Source organism: Lytechinus variegatus, chromosome 3 (assembly GCF_018143015.1).
Source record: "Lytechinus variegatus isolate NC3 chromosome 3, Lvar_3.0, whole genome shotgun sequence".
Lineage (NCBI taxonomy): Eukaryota > Metazoa > Echinodermata > Echinoidea > Temnopleuroida > Toxopneustidae > Lytechinus > Lytechinus variegatus.
The window spans coordinates 9,137,208-9,161,432 of NC_054742.1; the positions used below are offsets into that span (position 1 = coordinate 9,137,208).

The window sequence follows — 24,225 nt, forward strand, 5'->3', positions numbered from 1 at the left end:
GTTATGGAATTTCAAAGTATTGCTTATTTTTCACAAAACTGTGATATGCACAATTAGGTGAGTCAGTCGATGATGTCCATCACTCACTATTTCTTTTGTTTTTTATTGTTTGAATTATGCAAGTTTCCATTTTTTACAGATTTGACAATAAGGACCCACTTGACTGAACCATATAGTATACATGTTCAGAGAGGAATTAATGACTTGACAATGAGGAGAAAATTAGAATATTTCATATAATAAAATACAAAATAGTGAGTGGATGACGTTATCAGTCTCCTCATTTGCATACCGACCAGTATGTGAATAGATCTTTTTGTGAAATTGAGCAAAACTTTAAAATGTCATAACTTTCTTATACAATTACATAAGAAAAAGGATAGTGGGGATGTGACATCATCAGCCCACCTACATGTAATGAATAGTCATGATGTGCATATAACTTTTTTAACAAAATATAAACTTGTGTTATCTGATTTTGATGGAATTTTCAGCATTTCAGCTCTGTAACTTTTACTAGGTTTATTTGGTTATAAATATTTTCAGCCTGAAGTACCCCTTGGTTTGTAAGCACTAAAACCCAGGCTACCAGCAGATGTGGTCTAAATTGTATCATTGCTAATCCCATTTTTGTCTTAACTTGGTCTTAATTTGGTATAATATAGCATATCAGTACTGATATCTACACACTTTAACTTGCAACCATGGCAACTTATAACCTTCCTGCATGAATAAACCACCTGCACCTGTACATAATTATGTTATTGAAAACACCATCTCTACGCACAGTGCTATTTATCTGTTTCATGTGTCATCAGCTATCACTTGGTTTAAGATTTACTTGAGATAATTATCACTTACATGTAGTCTGTAATGCCAGATGGTCTAATTTCCATATATTATTTTGATTTTTGATTTCCCTTCCTTTTGTCAAAGGAAATTTGATTCATCAAAGTAGTTCATCGGAATACTAGTAAGTTGTTATAGACCAAGTGAATTTAAAACAAAAGGGGTAGCATTTGCTATATATGCAAAATGGGAGATAGCTAAATGGCACATACTTTAAACAGAATAAAGATTGGACACTGGTTGCCGGGACTGGTAGTAGACAACTATATCCTTTGCAATATAGCTAGAACAAACTGAATGAATAAAAAGTTGTCAAAGTAGATGTGCATGTTGAACAAGTGGCTATTTACTCATGAACTATTTTTTATTCCCTATTCCAAATTAGATTAAAAAAAGGATCATGGCGCAAACACATACATTGCTTTACACATGCGTGACCCCAAAAACGTGTTAAAGGGGTGCTTTTTAATTTGATTTGGACGTGGGCTGCGCATGCACTCGATATGGGTACTATAAAAAACACTGATTTTGAAGAAAAAAGTGGTGAAAGAAATAACGGGGTTGACCTTATGTAGAGTGTTGTTTTTTTTCCAAAGCTTTTTTTATAGCCCAAACGTGTTTAAGGTATGTTTTCCCCTGGGGCTTTTGCCTCCTCGTTTTGAAAGTGTTCAGGTTCTTCCTGATTATACAAACCTTAATTGTTAAGGGTCATATTCTGGCGACAACTTCAATTGTTTAGGCTGGGCCAAAAATGTACAATGAACTGAAGCCTGCGAAAAACATGTTTAGGGGGTTAGTTTTGCACACTTGTTTATATATAAGGGGTGTTTGGAAATAATTTGGTCATGCATGTGTGCCCCGGCCCCCCCACCCCCCTGCAAAATTGTTACTTATGGTTCATAATGTGTTTTATGCTTTCGAAACATAAATTACAGTCCTTTCAGTAGGCCGGGGCAATTTGAATGTTAGGCCTATATCAATCCTTTTGGTCATCATTCACCTTTTGTTTACAAATTAACTCCCCAATAAAAAAATTCCAAACCCCCATTATAGCCCTGACTGTCCAATACCAGCCCTCAGTGATGTCAGCTAAGAAAGAACAAGTTTTTGTATGAGGGAACAAAAGTTAAAGACTATATAAGAAGTATGACTCGTACTTCTTAGAAAATTGACAGTCACAGTATTCCTTTGAAGCTGATGTCACTGACGGTCTTATGATGGTCAGTGTTTAGGAGTTGAATGGTAATGGGGATTTGGAATTCTCAGATGACATGGGGGGGGGAGGTTGTAAACCTTTTTTTTTTATAAACAATTGAAGCAAGCTAGGTGAAGGAGATTTAAAGAGGAAGTTAATATATATATATATATATATATATAACAAAGTCTAAAAATATTCACTTATTGATGCAACAAAATGACTTACGGGGCATTGCAAGAAACTTGCGATCAATTGCAAGTCTATTTTCATTCCCGAAATCAAGCATATATGCCCTGCACTTACCGTGCAATTAATTGTAAATTTGCGATTGATTGCTAATCTGCTCTGTGAAACAAGGAATGTAATCTGATTTGATATAGTTAAATGTGATCAATCAATTGTAAATTGCAACAGAATATTTGCGATTGATTGCAAATATTACCTTGCAACACCCCCATACTATAATTAGTTGAATGAAAAAATAGCTTGATTGAATTTTAATTCTGAATCTTCGGCATAAAATCCATGTATTCACAACTTCACAAGTGTATATTCTGTCGTCTTTCTTCTCAAACTCCAAACCGTATTTGATTCGCTAACCAATCAAATGGCATGTTTAAAGTTTATTAGCGGGAAAAACAAGATGGCGGAAATCGCCTGCGCATCTTGCTTCGAGGAGCAGAGGAACACGCCCTACAAACTCCCTTACACCATCAAAAGTTATTCGAGCTGTACAGCAAATTATTCTCCAGAGTGAGTATAATTTGTGGGGGTGGGTGGAAGCTTATTTGTTGTTTTTGTAATAATTACATGAGTTTGTTATTTTGTTGGAAGTGATCGTGACGACTTTGTTCGATTTGAAATCTAACTAGATCTATGTGTCCCATACGTTGTTATCCTTGTTGGTTAGTTCTGTGAGTGTTGCCGTTGGCACTCTTCAAAACAATCTGTAACGTCGTTAGATCGAAATTCTACTTGTAAGTTAGATGTACCTCAAGTGATGTTCGTGTAGGCTCCACTCCACTACACTATGCTACACCTAACCGAACCCTTTCGTCAAATATTCGCTCTAAAAAAAACAGAAAATATAGGTTATAGCATTTCATCGTTGTAGAAATTATCACTGAATGGATATGCATCATATGGTCAGTTCCCCCATCACGTAGGATGGGGGGTCGGGTGTCCGGACACTTTATCTTTTTGAAGCCTTCTTTTTTGTCTGTGGATTACACTAAAAATATGAATTCATTACTTGTAATAATTTTCTTTTTTGTTCTTTATAATATTTCCTAACATTTTGTACTAATAATTGATGAAACTTCGCTTGTAATTTTTTTCAAATGACATTCTAAAATTGATCGTCCGGACACACAACCCGTCCGGATACACAACAACTGGGTATACGTGAATCCCTCCAACTCAGTGTAAAAAGTGGGCGGAGCTAAATCGGATTTTCGCGCCTAGCAACCCCGTTAGCAACGCCTGTAAGCATCGTTCTGCTCACTCTCCATAATGTCTGCGATATTAAAATCCTAAAAACCAATAGAATCGTTAAAATTTAGTAAGGCTGTGAATGTTTATCATTTACATTGACTATCGGTGTACAAACTCGTACCGAATTTACCAGCAAGTGACGGTTATATTACGAATTACCAGCCTTTTTAATGAGTGATACAAAGTGCCAAAATTTATGAGAATATAGTGTAAATTTTGTATAGCATTTCAAAATCCTTAATTTAAATATTTTCATAATTTTTCATTGTTTTAAAAAACATCTTATTACATTTAGTATAATTTTCCCGAACTGATAACGTTGATAGATTACTGTTTCTCGGCTTTATGAGGAAATGGGAGGCCTTCAAAATCAGGTTAACCTTTGTTATATTTCTAAAAGAAAATTGTTAGATTCGAACTACTATACCAACTGATTGCCCGAAGGAGGGTTATCATCTCATAATGTTGTGTAAATGATACATTACAATGTATTTTAGGAGTGTAGTAATCCATGTTAGATAACATTTTTAAGGATGAGTTTCGTAATGAAGAGAAAAATCAAGTTCATTCTTAGCACGCGAGCCGCAGAATGATAATTTTTAGCGCGCGCAGACATGGCTGATCCCCTGGTGTGTCCCGCGGGATTATCTAGTCCCATACTGGTGTCGGGTGGTATATTCCACGTACCTTGTCCCCTTGCAGTGACCTCTGTTGAGTTATATAGTGCTTCATTTTGATACTCAATCCGTGAAATACCGATATCGAAAAATGCCCGGAATAAACCTGACACATATTAATGATCTTAATAATCTTTCCTGCATGAATTACAAAACGTCAATCTTATGGGTCAAGAATCATGATAGAAATTGTCAAGATTTGGAAAATATAAGTTTGCCGAATGTCATCAGTATCTCACTGTATGTTAAACAGACAATATAGAACTGTATTTTTTGTAAATTCCACGGTCGCCTTAAAGAGATGGTATATACAGAAGAAGAGGAAGGGCCGGGAGCCGGGTTCAGCCTGTCTCAAGCGGATCGGGAGAAAGGGGGGGGGGGGGGTCCTTTTCCCACTCTCTTTCAAATAACCTTATTTTCTAATATTAATTCCTGTTGTTTATCGTGGAATTTTACCTTCTATCATAATTATAATTCTAGACAATATGAGGATCCTACCATAGGTTTTCAAGCTGTCCTGTTCAAGATTACTGATTTTTTTTCTGTGGGTCCCATTAGCCCCTTTTTCATCAATCATCTTCTCGGTGTCTCTGCTACCAAGATTGACTAGGGAGTGGAGGGAGGGGGGGGGGGGGGGCATAAGTTATCATCACTCTCTTTCGCCCCAGACAAGTGCCTGTTTGATATATTTTATTGCAAGGGCTTCTCTTTTCCTCCTATCTCCCTGTTCTCTCTTTTTTTTTGTTTTTGTGTTTGTGACATTTTATATCTCAAAGATCAGCTCTCCCAATCTAAATTTCAACCGTCTCATATTATTCCTTCCCATCTGTTATGGTCAAGTTCTCCTCCAATAAAACTAACCTATTAATATTTGCCCCTCTTATTTCTACCGGCCTGCACATCTCATTTTGGCCCTTTTCAGTATCCCTCATCGACCCCTCCCCATTGCAACTCACCATGATTTTAAGTCATTATCACGAGAGCATGGATAGGAATATTGCAGATGGGCTATTCCACGGTTACTCACGTTACATTTGGAGACACCTTGACTCATACTTGGAGCTGTAACTCCATTATTATTGATAGGAACTAAACATCTCCGTATCACAACAAAGTACACAGTCTGACTATCCTTTGTATAAAAACAAAACTTGGGAAATTCTATTATGCTCCTGGCAAATCTTTGGAATGTGTCGGTTACTCACGTTACAGATTTGTCCCAACCTGTGGAATTGCCCAGATCTATAAAATTGCTATTACTTTGATTTTAAAATAATTTGAGTACCTCCCCCCCCCGGCGGCGGGTTTCCGTTTTACTCCCTGGCGAAGGCATTTTCCTGAAAAGTAGCCAAAAAGCGACTAGTGAAGAGTCTACGTCTACGTTTGTTTACATTATCAGCTGGGCGCGCGATCCAAAGTCCGCACCGAAGTTATCCGCAGAACATACCGTACTTGCAAATGTAGCTGAGCTTATACTTTCCAGGTTCAATACGAATGTTTGCCTTGATCATTTGCCTTGCCGATTTGCTGATGTCTGTCTTTCTCTCTATCTGTCTATATATCTATCTCTCAAATTCTATCTCTATCTATCTATGTAACTGCAGTATCTATCTATCTAATAATCTTCTCTGTCTCTCTCATTCTTTATCTAACATCTATCTATCTCAAATTCTCTATCTCTCTCTATCTATCCATCCATCTGTCTGTCTTTCTATTCTCTCTATCTATTTATCTATCCTTTTTTAACTTATCTATCTGTTAATTTGTTAATATTATTTGTCTCTCTCCCTCTTTATCTAACATCTATCTATCTCTCATATCTCTATCTATCCATCTGTCTGTCTTTCTCTATTTCTCGATCTCTATCTATATATCTATGTATCTATCTATCTGTTAATTTGTCTATCTTCTCTGTCTCTCATTCTTTATCTTTCTATCTAACATCTATCTATCTGTCTCTCAAATTCTCTCCCTCTCTAGCATCTGTCTGTCTTTTCTCTCTTTGTCCGTCCATATTTCTATCTACAACATCTCTCTCTCTCTATCTATCTATCTATCTATCCTCTCTCTCTTTCTCTCTCTGATCCCCCTCTCCCTCTATATATCAACTTCTCTGTCTCTCCCCCTCTCTATCTATCCATCCATCTCTCCCTCTATCTATCTATCCACCTCTCTCTCTCTCTCTATTTCTATCTATCTATCTGTCTATCTTGTCTCTATCTAATTATCAGTCTTCTATATCTATCTTTCGGCAGCTTCTAAGTGTATCAATCCATCAAACTTCAATTTGTCTTGCCATTATAAGTATCTGTTTATTTTGATTTTGTCTGTCACTCTATTCATTTAGTTAATAATTTATTTTTAGAAAAAAACTATCATAAACAACGCGACTGCAAAAGCATGTTCGGATTTCACTCCTGACTGCCGCTCTCTCTGTACATGAAGTGCCGAGGAAATCTGTGCTCTGATCAGTAACTGTACGTGCAAATTGCATGCGGTGGTGGACTCGCCTGTGTCGCACGCTGCATGCAACCAGCGATGTGTGTAGACTCTTCACTAGTCGCTTTTTGGCTACTTTTCCGTAAAATGCCTTCGCCAGGGTGTAAAACGGAAACGCGCCCCCCGGCGGCCATGCAGGTCGGTTTTATATGTCGCATGATTGTAAAAGGTGGCCGTGGAATTTACAAAATATACACTTTTTCTATATTTTCTGTTTAACATATACCGTGAGATACTGATGACAAGATATTTCCCAAACCTTGATAATGTTGTAAATTTTAACTATACAGTCAATGTTACACATTCTTGACACTATATAGGCAGTTTGACTTTGTAATTCAGGAAAGAAATAATAATTACCGAAAATGAAATAATTTATGTGTCAGGTATATTCCAATGTTTTTTTAGATATCGGTAAACTATTAATTTCACAGATTGAGTATCAAAATTAAACACTAAAACTGTACAGTGGTCATCGCAAGGGGAAAAGGTACGTGGAATATACAACCCGACGCGGTATCGGACTGGATAATCCGAACGGACAGTCAGGGCGATCAGCCCTGTCTGCACACGCTAAAATTTATTATTCTGCGGCTAGCATGCTAAGAATGAACCTAATTTTTCTCTTCATTACGAAACTCATACTGAAAACTGTTATCCAACATGGATTGCTACACTCGTAAGTTGTATTGTTATGTATCATTTACACAACATTATGAGATGATAACCCTTCTTCGGGAGAACAACGGTATAGTAGCTCGAATCTAACGATTTTCTTTTAGAAATATAACAAAAATTAACCTGATTTCGAAAGCCCAACATTTCCTTTTTAAGCGATGGAGAAAATAGCCTACCAACGTTATCAGTTCGGGAAAATTATAATTAAAGTAATAAGATGTTTTTTAAAACAATGAAAAATTGTGAAGATATTGAAAATAACGATTTTGAAATGCTATATGAAATTTACGCTATATTTTCATAAATTTTGGCATATTGTATCACTCATCAAAATTACTGGTAATTCGAAATCTTATCCACACTTGCTTGTAAATCTGATATAGGTTGATACACTGATAGTCAATGTAAATGATAAGTATTCATAGCCCTACTAAATTTTAACGATTCCATTAGTTTTTAGGATTTTAATATCGCATACATTTTGGAGAGTGAGCAAGACGGTGCTCACATGCGTCGCTAAAAAGATTGCTAGGCGACCTACCGCGAGAGGGCTTTTATAATGGCGGGCTCCGCTGAGTTGATACATAGCCTATAGGTGGTTCACGTACGTGCCATGGCCATGTCTGCGTGGTCTCCCAAGTCTGCACACCCGCATATCTGCGCGATTCTAGTAAAAGAAGATACGCAACGAGCACGAACTTTACACATGCAATACATAAGCAGGTATTCATAAAAAAATCTGACTCAAAATGGTGGAAAAATAATGAATTCAGGCAGTAGAGGCGCACGGCCAATATTGGAGACTGTCTCCAATCAATGTGGGAGATCATCTCCAATATCAGAGACTTTTGTAAAGACTTTGGGTATCCAATTTCAGAGACGGTCTCCAGTTTTGGAGTCCAATTTCCTTTGTTTACATTTGCTGCAAAAGGATTACCTTGGCGGCAAATAAAAATGAGATAAGCAGATTCCTCATGAAAAATTACCCCTTTTCACCGTCTACATGTTTACCCAGTTGTTGTGTATCTGGACGGGTTGTGTGTCCGGACGATCAATTTTAGAATGTCATTTGGAAAAATTTACAAGCGAAGTTTTATCAATTTTTAGTACAAAATGTTAGGAAATATTATGAAGAACAAAATAGATAATTATTACAAGTAATGAATTCCTATTTTTAATGTAATCCACAGACAAAAAAGAAGGCTTCAAAAAAATAAAGTGTCCAGACACCTGACCCCCCATCCTACTTTAAAAATTCACCGTCTACTTTTGTTTTGATAAGGATTTTTGTTGTCAATCACACACAAAACAAATGGGCTTCTGACCTCAGTGAGTCAAAATTTTGGGTGGAAAAAATCATGCTTTTGTTGGTGTTGTTTCTTTTGTCCTTTTGCAAAGCAAGTCTCCAATGTGGGAGATTGTCTCCCTATTGGAGAGAGTCTGCCATATTGGCCGTGCACCTCTACTGTCAGGGCATTTGATGTGACGGCCTCAAAATGCAGCCTTTGTCATCAAAGTCCCTGAATCGTGTGCAAAGTGAATGAGTGCGCAGACATGGGGTACCATTTTTTCAATCTGAAAATGACTGCCCGAAGGTTTTTTCAAGAATTCTTATATTTTCTTTCATTTTTTTAAAGAGAAATTTGGTACACTTACTCTTTATAATATAAGGATCATTAGTAATCAAAAGATTTTGTGAAATAAGAATAAATTAATGTTCAATCTTAACTTAAATTGTTAGGTGCGCAGACTTGGGGCCCACCATCATATATTCTGCTTGATAATATAAGTAAAAGATACAGAATGGATCAAGAATAAAAATAAGGGCTGCAGTGATCAAGGAAAAAAAGTGTCTACTGAAACGATGCATGACGGAATAATTTTCCTGGTATAGCATCGCAATTCGCTCCACACTTTTTAAAGACTGCTACGCATAAATTCTTTCGTTTAGCATATTTTTACATAAAAGACTGTATGATGGGGTGTCCAAACTTTGCGCACTTTTCAAAAATATTCATCAGGCTTAATTTTTTTCACAAAATATAATTTATACAAAACCAATTCAAGAAATAGTTACAACACTGACAGCAAGATCGTAAACTATAAAATCATGGACGAAAATGTAAAGTAGGTCAAGGGGTTTCGCCGTTATCGCGATCTCAAAATTCTATTCCAATCGGCGAATGCGGGCTGTGCTGGAAAACTGTTCAGAAAAAGTGTGACCTAACTTCACGCACCAAAGCTTTTGTGGAGATTCAAACAAAAACTCAAGCTCAAAAAGTAAAATATTTATATCAGATTGATGGCAAAATGCTATGGAATCGGTTAGTACCACATTCAACTCACATTTTTGATGATTTCTGCTTGCAAAATGGTGATATCATGATGCTTGTAGATTTCTTGAATACGGGCGCTAGCGGTGACAAATTTGCCGATCTTTTGCCAATATTTTCATGAATACTGAACTCGTCCTAAAGAAATTTTCACTAATGGGTAATCTTAGGTCGCTTTTCACATTGATGATGTCAGATTTGAAGGATATTGGCTAGTTTTTTAGATAATGGCCGTCCGCGAAGTACGGACACGCGCGAATTTTTGACTCACTGCCATACATATCCTATTTGTAAGCTAAATTATGACCGAAACGGGAAAATGCTATTCGAATATGTAAAGTAAAATTATTCCCTGCATGCTGATATAACAATTACTTTTATTTGGTTGTCTCATCTTTCTTTGAAAAAATGATTGACAGTCTCAGTCAATGATCACTTAAAACAATTTTTTAATCTCATTTTGGGACATGATAAATGCAGAGATGCCAAGTTCAAAGACCAGCTATGCGTAAGATTTTCTGTGAATCTGAGTGAGATCACAGACATTGTGTACAATGTATGGGGATAGGCTGTGATAGTTGCATGAGACAGAGATTTGAGGGGATGAACAAGAGTCCAAAATGCTTGAGTCTCACGCATAATGCATGAGACTTGGTAGCTCTGTAAATGTCTTTGTGTTATTATATTATGATTAATGCATTAATGCACATACATGTAAACACTTTATTCAAGTTGATGAAACCAATTAAAAGTGCTAGTTATGAATATTTTTATGATTTTTTAAATTCATAATTCATTTATTCATTTTTATCTTTATTTAAGTTGATAAAAACAAATAAAAATTGCTTTTTTTCAATTTTGTGCACTTACATTTATTTATTTATTTTTTAAAAATTTAATATAACATCAGAGCTACCAAGTCTCGCACATTATGCGTGAGACTCGAGCATTTTGGACTCTTGTTCATCCACTCAAATCTCTGTCTAACGCAACTATCACAGCCTATCCCCATATACATTGTACACAATGTCTGTGACTGATCTCGCCCAGATTCACAGAAAATCTCTAGCATAGCTGGTCTTTGAACTTGGCATCTCTGCAGTCAATGATCACTTAAAACAATTTTTAAATCTCATTTTGAGACATGATAAATGTCTTTGTGTTATTATATTATGATTAATGCATTAATGCACATAAACACTTTATTCAAGTTGATGAAACCAATTAAAATTGATAGTTATGAATATTTTTATGATTTCCTTAATCCATAATTCATTTATTCATTTTTATCTTTATTTATTTATTTATTTCAGTTGATAAAAACAAATAAAAATTGCTTATGGGCAATTCCACGTTACTCACGTTACACAATTTAGGCACCTTAACATATTGTAATTGCCATATTTTGCTTACTGTGGGGTTTGACAATCTCTCTTTTCTGCACAAGGTTTATGATAACTTAATACACCTTGGTATATTATCATAATTTAGTTTGACAATTCTATCCAGAAAATATAGGCAAGCAAATTCTTGTTACTCACGTTACATTTTTGGACCACATAAATCAAGAACATGACTTTGTTCAAAAAGTGTCCTCATACTGAGTGGAATAACAAGTAGTGGGTTTATGATTTTTATAACTGGTATAGAGGTTCACAAATGTAGATGCTCAGAAATTTTGAAACATTTCACATCTTTGACAAATTTACCAAAATTAGCGTTACTCACGTTACATATTGAACATAACTCATTGCCATGCTCCTGACCATGAATATTTGCTTGAAAGTGTATATTTAGATGTAATTAACTATTAGAATTATTTTAGGCATAAAATGGAACAGTTTTGTTAACCTCTTTTCTCAAGAATGACTATATTGCCCATTTTATATGACTTATTATCAACAATTACCACACATACACGTACAATGTCAATTTTAGTGAAAATACATGAATTTTGTAAGTGATGTGGAGTGAAAAATATTCTCCTTTAATTCTATTCTCTTAAAATGAAATTCCTTTCAAGTTTCTCTGAATCCTGAATCAGGAAACACTTGAATTTTATTTAGTCAGTCATTTGAAGATTTTAATAATCGTGAAGCAACATAACTGGCAGAATGAGTATTAAAAATACATTCCCCTAGACTCCACACCACATTTATGTGCAATCTGATCCAACCTCACACATGAACTGACATGTATACTCTATTATGTTTCCCTTTCACGAAATCCCATGAATGAATTAATTGTACTGTAAGCAATATCAAGCAAACCTATCTGATTAAGTCAATGTGCTTGCTTAAAGATTAAGGGAGCAGAATTATGTGTAAAACAGATAATAGAGTAACTCTGATCAAAACATTCTATCTAAATATTGCATTACAAGGTTAAGAAATTCTCATACATATCCCTTCCCCCTCCAAAAAAATGCAAATTGTGAAAGCAGAAATTTCCACCTTTAACAAACTAGAATAAAATGAAGTGTAATTTTTTTATGCTTTATCCATCTGTAATTATTAGCCAGCTTAATAATTTATGAACTAACTTTTTTTTTAGTACATGAAAGCAATGCATCAAAGTTTAGTGTTGGTATTTGAATATTAGGCTATATGCAAATCATGCAGACTCTATAAGCTATAAGCAAAGATACAAATTTATTCATCTTTATTGATGAAAAGTCTGAGAAAGGCTTAAAACTGAACTGTAAACTTGAAAGGGCAACAATTATTAGCTACATCCAGTTTATGTTAATGGCTAAAGAATGTACATGTATGTAGTTGCAGCAAACAATTATTTCATGGGAAAGTCTTTAGAATCAAGGTTGATTGTCATTCTATCATAGATCTAGATAAATAACATAAACTTATCTTTGTGAAATCATGAAATCTTAGCTAAAAACTGACAACACTCATGATCACTAACACAGAAAAGCATATGTGGGACAGTGTATCAATATTGCTTGGAAACATACCTGACTTTTGATGGAATTTATTTTGCTAATTTCTCAGCAATTACACATTTTCTTCAAGAGCCATTTGGCACATTTTTATTTATTTTTTTTTATTCATTTTATGTATTTAATATATACAAACACTTGGTTGGTCATTTCAATTGATTCTGATTGAACTACTTTAAGTTTGTGATCTTTACCACAACTGGCAAATTTCTCTTTAATGACATTAATGACCACTTCAAAAGGGTCATTAAAGGTCATTAGTGGACCAAACTCTTTGTTTTTACCCCATAGTCATACAGTAAAAGGGTACTGTACCATAACCTGTGAAAAACATATCAATATCACAATTTTATGTCGTTACTCACGTTACACCATCGTTACTCACGTTACATCGTTACTCACGTTACATTTTTTTGGCCTCATTCATTGTAATACCATGACATGTATACAGCTCCTACTTTATTTTTCTTATCAGGTACAAGGAGTATGAAGAAAATTTCCATTGGCACATTTTGAATGGAAGGGAATATTAAAAAATCAAACTTTTTCAGTTTTTTCGTTACGTTACATTGGTTTAAGCGATGGGGTGGCATGCTTTTTACCCACTCATGGGATTGGAAGACACTTTTGTGTCTTTGGCAACTCAAAGCTAATGCTCCATACATTCTAAAAATCAACTAAACAACTGCTGACCATTCTTTAATTATTTTTTAATTCAAATTAATTCTTTAGGTAAATTTTACTGTTTTTTCTCAATAAAGTTGTAAGTTGAGTTCAAATTTCAATATTTGCAATTCTTGATGGAATTTTTGGAAAAAAATTGCTGTTCCGTATGCCCAGAAGTATACTGAACAAAATTAGGTGGGTGACAAGTTCCAAATTATGAATTTATTTTTTCACCCCATGGCACCCATCTCATGGAATTGCCCTTTAAATGTTCTTTTCAATTTTGTGCACTTATTTATTCATTTAAAAAAATTTACTATTACATCAGAGCTACCAAGTCTCGCACATTATGCGTGAGACTCAAGCATTTTGGACTCTTGTTCATCCCCTCAAATCTCTCTCACGCAAAGTTCTATCACAGCCTATCCCTATATACATTAAACACAATGGCCCGTATTCTGAAGTCGGATTTAACTTAAACTCAGGTTTAAAGTTGTGGTTTAAGTATGGGAGGCCAAAAGTATCAATTTTTTTTTATTAAGTTGTATGTTTCTTATGTTTACGTTGCTCTTTCCTGATTCATCGATGGTGAAGACAATCATCTATTTATACTTCCTCCACAATTATGAATAATTTGAAAGCCGAATGAGCTGAAGTTTGATATCTCTACTGTTAGTGATTATGTAACAATTGGCTGTCCATACTTAAACCAAAATTTTAAACCTGAGTTTAAGTTAAACCCGACTTCAGAATACGGGCCAATGTCTGTGATCTCACTCAGATTCACAGAAAATCTCACGCATAGCTGGTCTTCGAACTTGGCATCTCTGTTACGTGTATTTCTTATTTTTTATTTAGTTATTATCGTATTTACTGTATAGTTTCTGATAATAGTTTCGATAATAAGGCAAGATTAATATATATATCATCAGTAAGTTATGTTTTATTATGCAATCGGAATTGAGTGCCCATGCAGAGTGTGCTAAGGTAAGGTAAGTGGGAAACTTCTATTTCGCACTTCTTTGGATGAACCAAGAAACCTGCAATAAAACACGGAAATCAAGTACCGGTATTAAAAGTGATATATGAAAATCAATAAATCAATAATGTTAAAGGACAAGTCCACCCCAACAAAAACTTGATTTGAATAAAAAGAGAAAAATTCAACAAGCATAACACTGAAAATTTCATCAAAATCGGATGTAAAATAAGAAAGTTACTGTATGGCATTTTAAAGTTTCGCTTATTTTCAACAAAATAGTTATATGAACGAGCCAGTTACATCCAAATGAGAGAGTTGATGACATCACTCACTCACTATTTCTTTTGTATTTTATTATATGAAATATTTTTATTTTCTCGTCATTGTCATGTGAAATGAAGTTTCATTCCTCCCTGAACACGTGGGATTCCATTATTTTAACATTTTGTGCTTCAGGCAAGGAGGTCCTAATCATCAAATTCGTAAAAATTGAAATATTGTATAATTCAAACAATAAAAAACAAAAGAAATAGTGAGTGAGTGACATCGACTCTCTCATTTGGATGTAACTGGCTCGTTCATATAACTATTTTGTTGAAAATAAGCGAAACTTTGAAATGTCATAACTTTCTTATTTTACATCCGATTTTGATGAAATTTTCAGCATTGTGCTTGTCTGATTTTTCTCTATTGATTCAAATCAACATTTTTCTGAGGTGGACTTGACCTTTAAATCTCGATGTGAATAAAAAAAAACCCCTGAAAACATGCATTGTGGTTATATCCTCCAAAATGGATATTTCCCACATGAATTACTCCATGAAATAAGTTCATATACTGCAGAGAGAAATTATACCAATGTGATAAGTGAGTTCAAATAAGTAATAATAATACAAATGATATAGGCCCATATGAAAGAAGATGCCAATGATGTTGATGATATTTATAACATTGATAATAGTAAATATTATTTTAATAATGACAATAATGAAAATGACAATAAATATAAAAATAATGTGATAATAAATCAATAACAATATTAATAATTTATTTTTTTATTTATTAAAAAAATAACTACATGAAAATAGATAAAGAGGTGAATTAACAACAAACCAATCATTTAATTATCACAGAGCGAGGGGGATAATGATCGCAGGATAATCAACAGGCAAATTGTATTGCGCCAGCTGGTGTTCGAATTCGGACATGTAGTGTACGAATTCTGGCAGGCTCGAAGCCTTTGGCGATCGTCGCGCTCCCCGAAACTTTCCCGAGAAAATCCCAATCGAACGGCACCTACGGAAAGCTTAGAATTTCGGCTACATCGCAAGCCCAAGAATGTAAGCCAGAAACACCGTAAATACATTTTATGCGACCTTTACTGAAAAGGTGTTCGAGTTCTGGCGGTTATACGGTAACATTTTACGTTAGAAGGTCAGTTGTGTGTTAAAAAAGGCGACTCAAACGGGTGTGGCGTGTGGGTTTGGCCTTTAAATAATTTCCAGCCAAGCCCTCTAAATTACGGCCTAAGTTTAGGTCTAACTTATGGCCTAAATTTAGGTCTAACTTATTAATTTAATATTCATTTACAAATTTTACTGTAAAATCGGTACTCCTGCTCAGCTCTGCTCTGCTCTGGTTCTTGAAAATAATGAAGATTTCATCCCCTCTTTCTGGCCAACTCTTGCAACACCTGTGACTGTGAGTGTTGTTGCAATAGGATGGTGTACATGCAAATCCAGGGCAAGTTATCACATGATGCTCGAGAATCTCTAGCTTATTGGTCTTTATTTAAGGCGTTCTTTTTGTTATAATTTTATAATGACGCTTCTTCTTTTTTGTCTTTGGATTACACTAAAAATATTAATTCAATGGATGAAATCATCTTCTATTTTGTTCTCTATAATATTTCCTAATATTTTGTATTAAAAATTGATGTCACTTTGCTTGTAAATTTTTCCAAATGACTTTCTAAAATTGATCGTCCGGACACACAACGACTGGGTATATTGTATATCGAAATCAATGTAGACGAGTCTGTGCAGGGGCATAACAGGGGTACATGTATATATGATGGGGTGACCATTATTATTTGCGCACATTTTAGAAATCATCATGAAGTTGATTTTCAATCGAAAATTTCTCACAGCTCAGACAAAATTAAAGGGCTATTCCAAGCAAAAGTGGACATTTTCTAAAAATTCATATATTGGCTCTATTTCAAATCTGGATCAAATTTTTCTATCAAAGCTTATATGGAATTTCATAAATATAAAAGGGGAGCATAATTAGCCACAATTTTTTTTTCTTACACATCTCCTTATAGGAGAATCCGAACTACACAAAAAATTCTATACATGGGACTACATATATTGGTTTTTACTTAGATTTCAATTTAACAGAAAACTATTGCTTGTTTTGTGAAATTTTCTTTTGGATAATCTAAAGGTCATCATTTTACATCAAATGAAAAACAAATATCGTAAAACATAAGTTCATTTTATTTTGCCCGTGAGTGGATATTTCTCATGACATTCTGTAACCGGGTATGGGTTTACGTTTTAAGTAATAATTGAAATAATGAAATATTAAACCAATATTTCAATGTAATGCAGCATATTAAAGCTATAATAACATAGAATCCAATCAATAAATCAAAATTATGATAGCAATTCAAAATTCACAGAGTTTGAGCAGTATGTTTTCTCCTCAAATATGCATGTCCATTTTGCGTCACTCCGTAACCATGATTATGAATATTCATATCTCATTAATTCAGTGGATAAAAATAATGAATTTTATTATTTTGAAAAGTGGGTTTCAGCAACTACTGTCAGGTACCATTTCTTTGCAAATAACTATTCAAATATGGGTGATATCTTTGTTTGCAAAAAAAGTTGTTCTGAATGTCACTCCGTAACCGTGGAACTGCCCTCAACCAAATTGAAGGCAATATCCTAAAGTCCAATTCGCTTGACGGAATTATAAAGTAGGTTAATGCAGCGTTCTCGCCAGAAAAAAATTCACTCATGTCGGGGACTTGTACTGCCACTCCCGGGGGGTGGGTGCGGAGCGCGGAAGCGACGGCCTTTTCTTCAAATAGAGACGCTAAGGAAGCCCCATTGTGGCGTATTTTTAAGCCCACACAAATGCACATAAATGCGAGGCCTGGGAGTAAACATCGATTGATCGAATGGTTCGATTGGCATGCCGCCAATCACCAATCGATTAGCAAAATTTACACAAATCGAATGTTCGGCAGATCCCGATTATGACATTGGGAGAACTCGAATACCCAAGTAATAATAACAAAATGACAAGAAAACAATGATGACACTTCATACAGACAGGTTTAAAAATTATGTTACCGAGATAATTTTTTCAAAAATAATCAATGATTGTATTACATTCACAGTTACACACCAACATGAAAGCGCTCCGAATTTTTTAAAATCCCACCCAACCTTGCCCTCGATACACAAAATGAGTTCATTGTCTGCGTGCACAAAACAATAAGAAAACACACAACCAAGCTCACTTGAGCTGATTGGACCTTCGGATAGCCAATGAAACTTTTGGGGAAACAAAGAAGAAGGCAGTGGTTCCCTTATCAGGAGAGGTCATGACTTCAGAAATAAATTGACCCCTCCCCCATCTGTGTGTGTGTGAGGGAGAGCTAGAGAAAGATAAGGGTGGGAGCCGGAGAATTCCTTTCATGTTTCAATACAATAATGCAACCCTTTTTTCTATCCCCCTCACACAATGAAAACTACATTCCAACATGCGCCGTCACCGGTACTTTCTCCACTAGTCTCCAAAAATAGACCCAGTTATACATGTAGGTTCAAATGATAAAAAATCGCAATTTTAAAAGGTATTTCAAATTAAATATTTTGCAAAATATTTTTTTGAAATACATGTGTAGAATCGTGGGCAGTGCCACAAGTGGGGGCGGGGACATGGTGTGGGCAAGGGATGAAATTGTTCAAGAAATGCTCCACCTGCATGGGGTCAGTCTCAAAGAATAGTTCATGAATGAGTTGTTTACATCTTTGGGCTTTGGACTTTGGACTCTGATCTGGGCTGATTCATTCATATGCAGGGGTGTGGCACTTGGAGGGATGCATGCATAATACCAGAGTACCAGCATGGATTTAGGAAGGATTTTCATTGGAACAATAAACTGAAAGTTTTAATCTCATTTCATGTAGTTTCTTTTGATATAAATATCATGGAGAAGGGGAAAAGGGTCCTACTTTCATTTATTCTAAACATGTGACTTAATTTGATGGAGATTTCACCATAAAGTAGGTCAACTATTGTGACTTAAAAGACCTGGGGCGGTATTCTGAAAACGTTCTTATCTTAATTTTGTTCTTATCTACGTCACGTTCTCAAATTGGTATTCTGAAAACGTTCTTATCTTTTGTTCTTATCTTTGTTCTTATCTTGCTTTCCATCCAATGCAGAGCGCGTAAATTTATAATTCGCGCATATGATACAAAAGCGCGCTAAAAGATAAGAACAAAATGAAGATAAGTGGTATTCTGAAAACGTTCTTATCTTTTTTCTTTCTTATCTTTCACGATATTTAAGATAATATTTAAGATAGCTAGAGGGTTATCACATCTCACGATGTCCGCGTTCTTTCTTGCTAAAAATGGATAGCCACTGGTAGTAACAAGTATTCCTCCCACCCTTTCTTTCATTCACCCTTTATTTTGCCTGTCTCTTTTTTCTATCCTTTTTTTTTCTTTTTTTTCTTTCTTTCTTTATTTCATTTATTTATTTTCGCTTTTTCTTCCTTTCTTTCTATTTGTCTTTTTTTCCTTTCTTTCATTCTTCATTTTGTTTTATTCTTTTGAATCTTTTAACTTCTTCCTTAGTTTTCTTTTGCGTTATTTTATCTATTCTTTCTTTTTCTTTTCTTTTTTATTGAATATATTTCCGTTAAAAACAAATAACAATACATATAAAATGATACATGTGAATTGATAAATGAAAAACGGGAGGATGGGCCTACACAGCAGCATCAATCCCATGATTGGGAGGGGTCCTTCCTTTTTTTTTATTTTCCCTTTACGATTTTTTCCCTTTTTCTTTATTAAGTTTTTATTTTCTTTCCCTTTTTTCTCTTTCTTTCTGTTTTTCTTTTCCTTTCATCCTTCACTTTATGTATTTTTTAAATCTTTTTTTATTTCTTCATTCTTTTTTTATCTTTCATTCATTCTTTCTTCTTTATATTTGTTGTTTTTTATTGTGTTCCTTTTTTTTCTTTCTTTCCTCCTTCCCTTAATTTTCAATTTTTTTCCCTTCATTATTTTTTGTCTGTTTTCTTTCTCTTATAATTTATTTCATTTTGTTTTTGGGGTTCTTTTTTTTTCTTTTTTGCGCTCGTTCATTTGCTCTTTCTTTCATTCTTTTTATTTCTGCTTTATGACACTAAATGTGTGCCTTCTTTCTGACTACTTTCTTCTTTATTCTAATTTATTTTTTTGCTCATTCTCATTTCGTTCGTTCTTTATTTACTCTTTCTTCTATTAATTTCTAAAAATCTTTTTCTTTATTTTTTCCATTAATCTTTCTTCGTTTCTTTTCATTCATTCTTCATTTTCCTGCCTTTTTATTTTCCCCTTCTGTTTCTTTCCTTCTTTGAATTTACCTTTCTTTTTATCTGTATTTAGTTTTCAATTTTGCTTTAATTTTGCTTTCATCTTTTATCTTCTCCCTCTTTATCTCTTTATTTCTTTGTTTCTTTTTCCCCTTTTCTCTCTTCCTTCACTTTTTAAATATTTTTGTTCCTTCTTTTTTAAAACTTGGCTTTCATTCGTTTTTTCTAACTTTTTTTTGTTCTTTATTCCTTCATTTTATCCTTTTTAATCTTTTTAATTTGTCCTTTTTCGTTTTTTTTCCTTTAAGTTTCTTTCCTTTTCCTTCTTTATTTTTCCTTCAATTTTTTATTCCTCTTTTTATCATTGATTATCATTCCATTCATTCCTCCTTTTTTATTTCTTTTGATTTTTTTTTCTTTTAATTCTTTTTGCTTGCTTTCTTTCGTTTACCTTTTCTTTCAGTTTCATTCTTTGTATTTTGCTTTGATCCTTTTATTTTTTTAATTTCTGCTACCTACTTACTTTCTTTCTTCCTGTTTTATTCTTATTCGTAACTGCTTTCTTTACCCTTTTTTCTTTACTTTCTTTATTTTGTGCACGTGTCTCGAAATAATAATCAGTCATTGCGTATAAAATGCCTATTTCGCGCAATGCGCCAGAAACAGTGTACGCGCAGCGCCCATGATATTCTCTTCACAAATAAGGAACGCTTCTATTGGTTAAACTGTCAATATAAAGCGCATTTTGATTGGTAATATCTTAAAAATGGGCGTGTTGAAGATAAGAAGGAGGCAGTCCTTACAGAGATAAGAACGCGTTAAGAAGATTTTCAGAATACCGATTTGCAATGATTTTAGCGTCTTCTTATCTCATTGAGATAAGAACAAAGATAAGAACGTTTTCAGAATACCACCCCTGATTCCCGACGAACAATCGAATCATTCGATTATTTTTTCAGGAAATAATTGAATGGTAAAAATGACAATCGTCCCAGGCCTAACATCCATGCACTATAGCGGTCACGCACAGTTCTCAAACTCCTTTGCTATTCGTTCATTGTGTGCAGAGAGGGGGATAAAATGACAAACACAGTACAACTCCTTTGCTATTCGTTCATTGTGTGTATAGAGGGCGGGATAAATGACAAACACAGTACAAGTACATGTTCCTTGTATATACAATGCATTTATTCCAAGTTCCACTCCCATCATATCAGTAAGCGCAGCTACCGGTAGGTCATGGAGCATAGCCGGTGTGATGTGCGGGGCAGACGGGGGAATAGGCAACGGAACGACCTTACCGTGCCGTCATATGCCCGCAATAGCAGCCGCGAGCTAGCTGGGCGCCTTGCCACTTTCCTAGCCGTAGTAGGCCTGTAAGTGGTCTTAAGTTGGTGGGACTTCGGCGCAACCCGATAAATGAAGTTGATATCACTAAGATGAGTTCATGGAGTGTATTTTTTTTCCTGAATATTTCCATTTCAATTTTTCCACGCATGTCGCTGAAATTTTACGCATGGTTCCACTTGGTCTCCATTTCCGCACGCATGGTGTTTGCACCATGCGTATTATACACTGGCGAGAACGCTGGGTTAAGGGTTTCCCTGGTATCGCCATCTCAAAATTCCATGGCGATCAACTAGTGCGCGATCGGCTGAAAAAGTGTGACCTTAATTTGCGCATGATCGTTTTGCAAGGCTTTAGAAAAGAAATCAAGCAGACAAAGGTAACATAATTGTATCAGATGGAGGTTAAAATGTCATAAATTTGGTTGGTATCACATTTTACTTACTTATTTGGAGACTTACTCTTGTAAACTGGCAAATCTTGATGCTTGTCGAGAAGGTCTGATTTTCTCGGAGCGGACGCAAAAGTTAACAAAATTTGCTGATTTTTTCCCAATATTTTAATTAGTAGAGACTCTTACCTTCAATAAAATTACTATACTGGGTAATATACTATACTGGGTAATGTTAAGTCACTCTTTCTGTTGGTGATATCAGTTTTTCAAAATATTAATTAGATATTGAGGTGTTAGCCCATTTGCAAAATTAGTTAACGCACGAATTAAGGTCACTCCACCATAACGGGCACAGCACTATTGTGTGTGGAAAATAAAAGTTACGTAATGTAAGTCCCGAGTGAGCAAAGCGAGTGAGAAAAAGACTTTCATCATGAGAATCTAACTTTGAGATAGATTTTGACTGTGGTCTTACATTTTTTCCTTTCCTCCTGGAACATTTTGGCGCCATGGGCCAAACCCTTGTTAACCTTGTGCTACATGTATGCTGGTACTTTTAGCTTTCGGATCTCTGGATATTAATTCATCCAATTTAATCCTAAGAGACGGGTGAAATAGATATGAAAAAAGTTGTAAAAAGTCGCCAGAGAGCGAAGCGAGCCAGAAAATAATTTTTAGATGAAAATTTAATCAAGTAGTCCCAGAGACCCTCAAATACCTGGTTTCTTGTCCCAGTGCGCTACCATTGCCGCTACCATATGGTACGATGTGAGTTCCAGAGACCCTCATTTTTATCATGTGTCAGTTCCAGGGCATTTTTAGTTTAAATAGCAATCGTTGATGATTGATCCAAGATCGACCAAGATTTAATTCCAGACCCCTGGGCCTATTTTCGAATTCGGTGTGGCACATATAGGTAGGGCCTATTATGTTATTATCTGAGTAGCCCCACTCCCCCAGGCCCTTGGCCGTATAAGGACCTAATTTTCCTGGTTGCTACCGCTAATTAGCATAAAATTTAGCTGCCTTATAGTAATAAACATTTCTACACATGCAATTCATCTTTCTTCTCGTTCTTTATTTTGAATTATCGGAAACCCCATTTTGTTATCAAATCCTTTTCATGTCTGTTATGAGTTTATTTTCCAGTAGCTTTTGACCCATTCCCTTCTCTCTTCCTTTCTGGCATCTGTTTGCCCCTTTCCATTTCCCGCCATTTTTCCCTTGCCATTTCAATTTCTTATAATTTCCCTTTCTCATACTAATGTATTAGCACTAAGGGTAGTCAGGTGGCTTTCTTTCTTTCTGTCTTACTGTCTTTCTTCCATCCTTTTCTCTTATCCTGTTTTTTTTGTCCCTGGTGAAATCCACTAGGGGGATGGCCAGTCTGCCCCCGCCTGTTTACGCCTCTGAGATGTAAACTATGCTCATGATCTTAATCTTCATTATGATTCTATGAGCACATCCACGATTTTCTAAGTAAAATTTACCAACCCCCAAAAAAGGTTATCACAAAAAAAATGGTCATTTTTTCCCGCGTAAGATTGACAAGCAAAAAAAAAGATGGTCACTAAAAATGAAGTTCATTTTGTCTGTAATATTTGGCAAGCACCCCAACAGTGTTTACTGAAAATGATCGAAGGCCGTTTTGTTTCTTGTGAATTTCGTCAAGTAAAAAAAAAATTGTCACTAATAAATGAAGGTCATTTTGTCCCATGTAAAATTTGGCAAGCCCCTCCCCTCCCAAAAAAATGAAAAACGGTTAAAAATTAATAATGATAATCCGCTTTTTTATACAGCGCTTTACATCGGAACGACGTGTCTAAGCGCTTTACAGATATATTATTACCATGGTCATCGTATTCAATCAGTCATTCCCGCACACAACGTGTGCACATCCTCCACTCCCTGGGGAGTATTCCAGTCAGTCGCCGGTGAGGCGCACACAGTACTGGACAAGCTACAATGACTTTCACATCCTACCGGGTACCCATTTAGCACCTGGGTCGAGAGTGGCAAAGTGTGGATTAACGCCTTGCCCAAGGACGCCAGACCACCGTGGTGGGATTCGAACACACGACCCTCTGTTTACAAGGCGAGAGTCAGAACCACTACACCACGCCGTGGAGGAAATTGCTAATAATGATTGAAGGTCATTTTGTCTCGCGTAAAATTTGACCTATATAAATAAAAGTTGTCACTAAAAAAATTTATTTTGTCCCTCATTATACTTGGCAAGACCCTAACCCCCCACCGATAAAAAGTTTGTCACTAAAAATGATAAGTAGGAAGTCTTATTGTTCCCCCGTAAAATTTGAGAAGCAAAAAAAAAAGCCCCAAAAGAGAAAAGAATATGAACAAAATACATGTATCCCCAATACAAGTATTGCTGTGATTCTCATAAGGGAAGGGGGGGGGGCACATTACTTTGTATGAACGAGATATTTACATCCAAAATATTGACTATGAATCTCAAAAGGGGAACGGGCCAGAAATGCTCAACCCCTTCTCAATTTATTGCTATTAATGATACAACAGTGTTGT

General features: G+C 35.3%; 1 protein-coding gene across 2 annotated transcripts in view; it reads left to right on the forward strand.

The window, feature by feature from the left end:
* The first annotated feature begins 2,658 nt into the window (after nt 1–2,658).
* LOC121410166 (muskelin-like) overlaps nt 2,659–24,225 on the forward strand; it is a 41,919-nt gene continuing 20,352 nt past the window's right edge. The window contains exon 1 of one of the 2 annotated variants that reach the window (XM_041602069.1): nt 2,659–2,800. In XM_041602069.1, coding sequence (XP_041458003.1) covers nt 2,691–2,800 — 110 coding nt within the window. In that variant the 5' untranslated portion in view covers nt 2,659–2,690. The remainder of the gene's footprint in view (nt 2,801–24,225) is intronic. The other variant, XM_041602068.1, reaches the window with a different exon arrangement.